The sequence below is a fragment of the Vigna unguiculata genome, chromosome 3, assembly GCF_037176805.1.
Source record: "Vigna unguiculata cultivar grain cowpea cultivar isolate G323 ecotype 2 chromosome 3, ASM3717680v1, whole genome shotgun sequence".
Lineage (NCBI taxonomy): Eukaryota > Viridiplantae > Streptophyta > Magnoliopsida > Fabales > Fabaceae > Vigna > Vigna unguiculata.
This window is the reverse complement of record NC_140794.1, coordinates 171,543-181,040: the sequence shown is the minus strand read 5'-3', so window position 1 is coordinate 181,040 and position 9,498 is coordinate 171,543. Positions and strand designations below refer to the sequence as shown.

Sequence of the window (9,498 nt, the reverse complement as noted above, 5' to 3'; positions counted from 1 at the left end):
AAAGTGGTTGCTGAAGTTCACTGCAATGGCGAGGCCAATGGCGAGGCCAGAAAGGACGAGAAGAAATAAAAGCCTAGAGACACTAATGGACTCGGACAAACCAGGAATCGGAAGAAATGTGAACCAACTGGGACCCCAGAAGTTCACTCCTGGCTATGGCCTTGAATTCAGTAACATCTCGTATAGTGTCATAAAAAAGCAGAAAAAGGATGGAGTATGGATCAACAAAGAAACATATCTTCTCCATGACATCTCTGGCCAAGCAGTAAAAGGTGAAATTATGGCAGTCATGGGGCCTAGTGGTGCTGGAAAATCCACCTTTCTTGATGCATTGGCAGGGAGAATTGCTAGAGGGAGTCTAGAAGGATCAGTTAGAATTGATGGAAAACCAGTAAAACTTACCTCCTCTACTCAAATCAGATATATGTTTTACTTTTCACCAACAAAAGGGGAGATATTCTCTCTTTCTATTCTCTTTAACTTAATGATGCTATATTATGGTGCAGATTACTACAAGCTACATGAAAATGGTGTCATCATATGTGATGCAAGATGACCAGCTCTTCCCTATGTTGACGGTTTTTGAAACATTTATGTTTGCAGCTGAGGTTAGGCTTCCTCCTTCCATTTCCAGGGCAGAAAAGAAGAAGAGGGTGTATGAACTCCTTGACCAACTGGGCTTACAGGTATATATAATCCGTTGTCTCTCTCTCACACTCATTTACAGACATAAAATGGCAGATTAATGACTTCATCCCTGTTCAGAGTGCTACACATACATATATTGGTGACGAAGGAAGGAGAGGAGTGTCAGGAGGGGAACGACGAAGGGTATCTATTGGCATAGACATCATCCATAAGCCATCACTTCTGTTTCTTGACGAACCTACCTCAGGCCTTGACTCTACAAGTGCTTACAGTGTTGTAGAAAAGGTTAAAGACATAGCTCGAGGAGGAAGCGTTGTCCTTATGACCATACACCAGCCTTCATTTAGAATTCAAATGCTCCTGGATCAGATCACCGTCCTTGCAAGGTGAAAATCTCACAGCCTATATTTTCTTTTCTGGATAAATCCTATGTATGATGTTTATATTACTGTCTAAAGAGCCTAAATGAGGCGATATATTAAGCTTTATTACATACACCATCTGAAACTGATAGGCAATGATAGGAACACCAAAAAAGATATTGAATACATCAGTTTATGACGAGAGAAGAGAACAAGTTAGAACTATGTGCTGTTAAAAAAAACAAAGAGAAACACTAGTACTTCACATGGATGAACTAGAACAATATATTCACAACATAACATGAAAAACAAATTCTGACCAGATATGCTTTTGTGCTTGATGGTGCTGTAGGGGAAGATTGATATACATGGGCAAGCCAGATGCACTACAAGCTCACATGTCCAGATTTGGAAGGCCTGTGCCTGATGGAGAAAACAGTATTGAGTATCTTCTAGATGTTATTAGTGAATATGATCAAGCAACGGTTGGGCTTGACCCCCTAATCCAATTCCAACGAGATGGCCTCAAACCTGACCCCGCAGCCATGACCCCTGTTCCAAAAACTCCAAGGACATCTTTCAGAAGGAACACCCCTGCATCTAAGCACTTGATTAGCCTACGCAGCCAAGGATTTACTGCTGGAACACAACAACCTCATTCTGCACAGTTTAGTTATCGCGACGAGGATGACGATGATGACAATTTCGATAACTCCCTAGAAAGGAACAGTGTCCCAACACCAAGGAATATGACCAGTGGTGTTCACCCACGTTTGGCTTCTCAGTTCTACAAAGATTTCTCGGCCAAAGATTTCTCTATCTGGCTTTACCATGGTGTGGTAGGAACGCCGCGGCGGCAACCATCATGGACTCCGGCAAGAACACCAGGATGGACGCCTGGGAAAACACCCATGTCAGGACCAAGAAGTGCAGTTTCCTACCAATATTCTGCAGCTTATCGGTATCCTTATCGCCCCCAAACTCCTGCGGTGGATGGTCAGTCTATGGACTACTCGGAAACTTCATATGCCCCTTCTCTTGAAGGATTTGAGATTGAGGAAGTGGTTGATGAGCCAGTTTTAGGATCCAAGTACGCAAACCCATGGTTGCGTGAGGTTGCAGTGCTCTCGTGGCGAACAGCACTAAATGTAATTCGCACCCCGGAACTCTTCCTCTCCCGTGAGATTGTGTTAACTGTTATGGCACTCATCCTGTCCAGCATTTTTGGAAATCTGAGTCATCATTCTTTCAAAGACATCAATAGGCTCCTCAATTTCTACATCTTTGCGGTGTGCCTTGTTTTCTTTTCCTCCAATGACGCAGTCCCATCTTTCATCATGGAGAGGTTCATCTTCATCAGGGAGACTTCCCACAACGCTTACCGTGCTTCTTCATATGTTATTTCTTCCCTCATTGTTTACCTCCCATTTTTCGCTGTTCAAGGACTCACATTTGCTGCCATAACCAGAGAAATGCTCCGGTTGAAAAGCAGTCTCTGGTATTTCTGGCTCACACTTTATGCCTCGCTTATTACCACTAATGCATATGTGATGCTTGTCAGTGCGCTTGTGCCTAGTTACATCACAGGGTATGCAGTAGTCATAGCCACAACAGCACTCTTCTTTTTGACCTGCGGTTTCTTCCTCAAGCAAACTCAGATACCCATTTATTGGAGGTGGCTTCACTATGTTTCTGCAATCAAATACCCATTTGAGGCATTGCTAACAAATGAATTCAAGAACCTCGACTGCTACACAGGAAACAAAGCAGAATTATCCCCCGGACCATTAGGAGACTTGAAGCCCAGCAAACATCATAACTCCAGTCTGCCAGATAACTGCTTGTTAGGTGTAGATATCTTGTCCTCGATGGATATCAAAATGCAAAACATATGGTATGACATTTTAATCCTGCTGGGTTGGGGTGTTCTTTACAGGTTGTTCTTCTATTTGGTTTTGAGATTTTACTCCAAGAACGAGAGAAAATGAATCATTTACCGCCCCTTTTTATTCGTATAACCTGTTCATATAATGCTCCGGCCTGCTAAAAAGCTGAAGGTCACTGAGGTTACGTTATTTATTTCTTGTATCATTGCTATCATATTCATGAGAATATATTCAGTTTAAGAAGCTTGCGAGTTTTCTGCTTCTGTTCCTAAGGTGCGACTGGCAATTTTTATGTTTACGAAATTACCACAATTAATTGCTCTGAGGAAACAAAAAATCATCATAAGTAAACTTGTTATAACGGGGAAGATGGATATAATAACACCAACCTAGCCCGACCACCATTGTACTCCGTTCATACCATGATCAATGTTAAACTACAACCCCTCCTATCAATCACCACAATTTGCATCCTCTAGAAACATAAAGGAATGATAAGAGAGAAAGACAGGGATAGAGAAAACCTGACCCACCCAAAACTTTTCAATGTAACCGTCGGCATATTTGGATAGGAAGTCAATCTTTCATGTATCTTCCTTGACAAGAAGAAAACAACTTTGCCCCAGTTGGACCCAGCAGCAAAGGCTCCGATTCCAAAACTCATTAACAATTTTTATCAAGGTTTACTTCCGTCCTCCCATTACAGTAATCACAAACCTAAAATCAGCTTTAAAATTTGAAACTCGTTCCAAATCAACACTAACATTTTGTACATGGAATCAGACAGTGGAAACGTCTAGGCATAACACATATTAACTACATTACTCCTAGCCTTTGAATTACGCTATGGACATGTAAACTGAAATCAGACTCTTTATAAGGTATTTCACTTAATGAGAGCCAGCATGTTGTGCAATCTTTCTTTCAAGTGTACTTTTGTCTGCCCCCACTACACTATCAACCTCTTTGCCATTCTTAACAAAGAAAAATGTGGGAACACTGCTAATATTCCAGCTTGCAGCAACATCTCTGGCCTCATCTATGTCAATTTTCAAAAAAACAACTTTTGGGTGCTTTTCAGCCAAGCTTGTATAAATGGGGGAAATGAAGCGACAAGGGCCACACCACGTTGCAGTAAAATACAGGATCGCCAATCGTGATGTCTTTGATGCAGCACTTAACTTCTTTTCCAATTCGCCAGTAGAATGAATACCAATGACTTGCCCTTTAGAATGCCACAAATGTAATAGGTCATTAAATTAAATACAAATTCAAGGAAAGTCAAGAAAAAATGCAACAACTGTTCTTTTAGGAATAAAAATGAAATATCAGAATCAAACATGCTACAAATGCCACAATATCGTATGAGTTTTTAGTCTAATTAGGTAACGTAACATCTTACTGCTCTACATCCTACACCATGAAGTTGGGCCCAATTTGCAAAGTAGTTTTTAATTACACAACCAAGAATGGTTTGTGACATAAATTCAGGCCAATATCCATGTGTTTCCATCAAACTTGTAAGCCCATAATGCAGGTGAGCAATTATGACGAAAATATGCATACTAAAGCGTTTACCACAGCCACATGAAACGTATGATGCCGAAACAGATCAGACAATGAAATATTGTGTACTGTTTTTATTTTTCACATTAACTGCAAGACAAAGAAGTCAACAAAAAAACGTTTTACCATCGCCAGATGAGAAATATAAAGACTTACCATCTTTTAAAGCAGATAAGGCTTCTTGAACCTGAAAACAAGTCAACATAAAAAAAAAAACTTAGCTATAACTAGATCATCCCATAGCACAGTTATTAAGGTTCATATAGAGAGTGAACAACTCCCCGTCACTACATATTGCATTCCAATGAAGGAGTAAATAGAATGTAATAGGACAACTATAGAAGTATGAATTCATAGGAAATGACAGATTGTAATTTGTTACATCACAATGTTATCACAAACAGTAGCCTATAGAAACTACATCCGTTGAAAACAATACTTGATAATAAAAAGAATAAACATAGTTACATACTAGATACCCAAAATCAAGATTTTACCTGGCAACGGTAAGAGGAGTTAAGGTTGCAAAACATATGTCTATGAAAAAACAGCTAAAAGTAGTCACTTAGTCTTGAGTCTCAATGAATCCCCTCATTGCTTAATCCTATAGTCATCAGTCTTCATAACTAGGGTTACAAATAACAATCAAGTTATTTTTTAGTATTTTCGTGTCTGATTGTCTACTTTATGATCATATTGGAAACTTAGTATATGCCCATAGGTAAACCTAGATTATAGCATACTTGGCAGGAATTTACTTATCATTATATCTTAGGGGACCCTATTTCCAGTCTCAACAACCTATGGAATTTAACAATGAACAAACCTTACTCTTTGGAGCCAGGATCAGAGATTCTACACTGCTGTTCTCCTGGTAACGAAAAATAACAGTATCATACATTCTACACTGCCCCCCTACTTTTTTTTTTTCCTTTCGTAACTCCTTTCCTAATGTTTTGTCTGGGAAATCTTAACATACACAGGATATGATATGTACGATACTGGCACCTTAGATAGAATTACCACAAATAGAATCAGAAGAAAAGGTTATTGGCATTTGGCCCTCCTTTTAACCAAAAAAGAAAAGAGAAGGATATGAAGTAACTCAACTAATAAAGAGAGGAAAGACCTTCGGTAGCAGATTTCTTGACTTTAGCCTACCTATTTCAATGTCTTTCTCAACTAATAATATGAAGTAACTTTAGAGTTCTTTGAGCAAGTCTTTCTCGAGCACTTCACACATATTTCAATGTCAATAAACTTATGATATTATAATGCTTATCTTTTAATTATATCTGCCATATTTGCAAATGTTAATGAAGATAGTATAGTTGTTTGTTTTAATTGGGGAAGGACTTTTTGTTGCATTTTATAAGAAATCATATATTATATAATGACACAAATATATATATATATATATATAACAATCTAGTTTCTAGATTCTTTTATGTAAGAAATTTTAATTTACTTTGGGAGTCCTGTAGGTCATAAAATGGAAAAATTGTCAACTATTTTAGAAAAATAATGCTTGAAAATGATCTTGAGATTAACTATTCTTTGCTCCAACTATAACTAAAGGACAATAACCAATTCTTAATTGGTTAGTTATTAATGAAGTATATTCATCTAATACTACTTGTATCATCCACCCAACAACATAGGACAAAAAATGGTTCGGTTTACCTTTCTAAACTGCAAAAGACCATTACATGCCTAAAACATGGAATTATGACAAGGATCATAAGATCCTACAAAATTTACATGCCATACATATATACACAGACATTTAACAAAATATTGCCCACAACCAATCACCAGTCCAACTAAAAAGAAGTCCTCACTCTATGTTATTGCTTACCATTATCTGTAGCTTTAATGACAAAGGAAAAAATGGAACTTTGGGTCAATGTAGACCCATTCAAAGTATTGATGCTGTATCTCAAAATTTTAAAAGAATAGCAATATTCCTTGTAATACAAGCACCAAGGGGCATCCAATGTGTATCTTATCATGTATGCTCTAATTACCAAAGAGATCGCTAAATCACTGAAAATATATCTATACTTACTTGAGTTTCAGTTTCTTGCTCCTTCTTAACAGAAGCTTCAGTCTTGACAGGATCTCCTTTCTGCTGCTTTTGTTTTCTTAAGCGATCATACTTTCTCCTATGCTCCTCAATTTTGCGGGCATTAGGTTCAACCTGTCCAGCCAAAAAAAAAAATACAATTAGAAACAGAACAACAATACCTTCCGCAGGTTTCATCTGTCGAAAGAAGGCAAATTACCTTTTTAAGTACGGTACTTAGCTCTTCATCATAATCTAACTTTGAAGCCACATGAAGGTCACTTGCTGCTTCTTCCCATAGTCCCAACATAGCCCTCGACATTCCTCTTATTTTGTATCCTTTGGCTGAATCTGGGTTAATCTGGAACAAATAATAGACCTTTGAGTACAGAAACTCGTGGCACAGATATTGCTTTCATACCATTTTTCTATGAGATGAGGAATAGAATAAACCTTCAAGGCTGTGTCAGCATCCCGTATAGCAGCGTTTGGCTTCTTCAGTTTCACAAAGACACTAGCTGAAAACAAGAAATCGAGATTTCCAAATGATACAGAAGGTAAAACACACAATAAAGTGGAAAGTGGAAAGAAAACAATAGCAAAAGAAATTTATTGGAAGGCATTTGATTCTGGTCCGAGAGAATGCATACCTCTTGTTGCATAAAGTATAGCTGATTGGGGATTCAACAAAATAGCTTCTGTCAGTTGGTCCAGTGCTTCGTCCAAATTACCTAAAAATTCATTAAAAAGAATAACACAATTGTCAAACAACAAGAATGTCCAAAAAGCTTAAGTTGAGAGATTCAAAAGAAAGAGAGTAAACTATAAGTAATCATGAATTGAATTGCCTTCTGAGATAGCATCGACTGCTTTTGACTTTGCTAGTTGAGCAGCATTCCTGTTTTCTTCCGTCACTTCAACAGAAGGATCTCCCATCTGCAATAGCAATACGGTTTAAATTACAGAGTTGTTGAGAGTGAAAGGCATTGCAGTGAGTCCATACAGAAGATAGCATACCTTTTGAGGAGGGTCATTATCGGGTTCAACAACATCAGCATTATCCAACTCTATATCAGATTCTACAAGGTCGTCTTGAGCAGATAAAGGAGGGTCTGGCTTGGTCTCATAAAAATCACCTGGTTCCTGCACAAGTTGAGTGAGTAATAGAAAACAGAGATTCCAAAACTGATTTAGAAGATATGAACAGGGGAAGGGAGAATCACCGTTTTGGGTTGGGGAGGGATGCGAGCACCGAGGCTGCATCAGAGGGAGAGTGTGAGCGAGTGAGGGTGAATTGGAAGAAAGAGATGAAAAAATGGGAAGAAAACGAAACCTGAGGAGATAAGCCTTGAAGAAGGAAAGGGATGGGTTGTGGAGGAGTGATGGATTGGACCTGCATGACTCTATGAACTGCTTCAGCTCTCTCAGTTTACCTTCCTCCATTTTCTTTCTCTATTTCTCTCTCCGCCGAACAGAACACTTCCGATGTAGGGTTCAGTCCGATCCACTTTTCAATTTCAACACACTATTTATAATTAATGAATCCAATCCAAACTTGTCTTATTATAATTATTTATATCATGTAATGATATAAAATAGAAATATCAATTATTTCCTTGAGTTTGGTTACTCATCTCATATGGTAAAAAAATGTGTAACCATATATTATACTTTTAAATATTTTTCTTTATTAATTTATATTAAATGGTATGCATATTCATGTACTTGTAAAAGATAATATTAATTAGATTTTGTTCATATAAAATACCTAAATAAGAAAGAGTAACTTAGAAGTATATAAAGAAAATGGTGCTTTAAGGAAGTCTAATGAATTAAAAACACAAACTCTAAACATTGAAGGTGTGTAAATTTCCAACAATTTTATGTTATGCAACCAAATGAAAAGCAGAATAAAAGATGGAAAAGAACATTGAACATAAATTAATAAAGGTAACATTTTCATATAGTTATTGGTATTAATATCCAATTCAATATTTAAAATCACTCTGATTTTATCAAAAAATTATTATTGGGGGATAAACATACACTTGATTTTGAAAGTAGGGAAGTAAAGATTTATTTTTTAGAAAATGAGTGTTAATAAGGGTTGAAGAATATATGTTTTTTTTTTTTTTTCAAATGATGGGAATGCACCGAAGTACATATGTTATATTTATTTAGAATAAACAACATGACAACATAATTTCTCTACTACTGCAATAATAGAATTGGGTGACAAAAAGCATATGTATATAGAAAGGTTGAGATGGATTAACTAAAATCTAGTCGTATTTGATTAAGTTGGCGAGACCCTATATAAAATTTGACCAAATTCAGTCAAGTCGGCCCGATCGAAATTTGGCCCAGCTGGTCCTAGATAAAATTTGAAAGTATTCAGTTGAGTTCACTTCGACCCAAATTTGACTGCATTGGAGTGAGTCGACATAGACAAAATTTGACCGTATTTATCCGAGACAACCGCGACCAAAAATTGGTTGTATACAGCCTAGTTGACTCCAATAAAAATTCAGTCAAAATTCAATTGAGTTGGTCCCAATTGAGATTTACCTGACCCGACTCTTGCCTAAATTTGACTGTATTCGGCTGAGACGACCTATGATGAAATTTTGTTGTATTCAAATTAGTTGGTCACGATCTAAATTCGGCCGAATTCAGTCAAGTCGGCTTCGGTCAAAATTCGATCGTGTTGGCCTTGACCAAAAATTGACTGAGTTGGTCATGGCTTGGATTTGGTCGTATTCGACAGAGTCGATCGTGATCGAAATTTGGTCATATTCAGGCGAGTCAGTCCTGACCTAAATTTGGTCGAATTCAGTCGAGTTGGTCATGATCAAAATTTGGTCGAGTCGGCCCTAAGCCAAATTTAGCTGTATTCGGTCGAGTAAGTCTTGAACGAATTTTGATTGTATTCAACTGAGTCGGTCATGATAAAAAATTGGCCATATTCAGT

General features: G+C 37.5%; 2 protein-coding genes across 4 annotated transcripts; one reads left to right on the top strand and one right to left on the bottom strand.

Annotated features, from left to right (window-relative positions):
* Positions 1-3,098, top strand: LOC114178036 (ABC transporter G family member STR-like). Its single transcript, XM_028063710.2, has 4 exons — positions 1-391; positions 507-686; positions 766-1,034; positions 1,363-3,098. The coding sequence occupies exons 1-4, from the start codon at positions 26-28 to the stop codon at positions 2,996-2,998; spliced, it is 2,451 nt and encodes an 816-aa protein (XP_027919511.1). The 5' UTR covers positions 1-25; the 3' UTR covers positions 2,999-3,098.
* A 380-nt stretch (positions 3,099-3,478) lies between these two features.
* Positions 3,479-8,045, bottom strand: TDX (tetraticopeptide domain-containing thioredoxin). 3 transcript variants are annotated; one of them, XM_028063708.2, is made up of 10 exons: positions 7,861-8,045; positions 7,751-7,784; positions 7,545-7,670; positions 7,376-7,463; positions 7,178-7,258; positions 6,981-7,045; positions 6,748-6,888; positions 6,531-6,662; positions 4,619-4,649; positions 3,479-4,121 (listed from the first exon to the last, which is right to left on the bottom strand). In XM_028063708.2, exons 1-10 carry the CDS (start codon positions 7,968-7,970, stop codon positions 3,787-3,789), a joined length of 1,143 nt encoding a protein of 380 aa, XP_027919509.1. In that variant the 5' UTR covers positions 7,971-8,045; the 3' UTR covers positions 3,479-3,786. The 3 variants fall into 3 exon arrangements, with proteins under 3 accessions (XP_027919509.1, XP_027919510.1, XP_085527295.1); XM_028063709.2 differs by having other exon boundaries at positions 7,545-7,663; XM_085671169.1 differs by lacking the exons at positions 7,751-7,784; positions 7,861-8,045 and having other exon boundaries at positions 7,545-7,684.
* Positions 8,046-9,498: the final 1,453 nt, after the last annotated feature.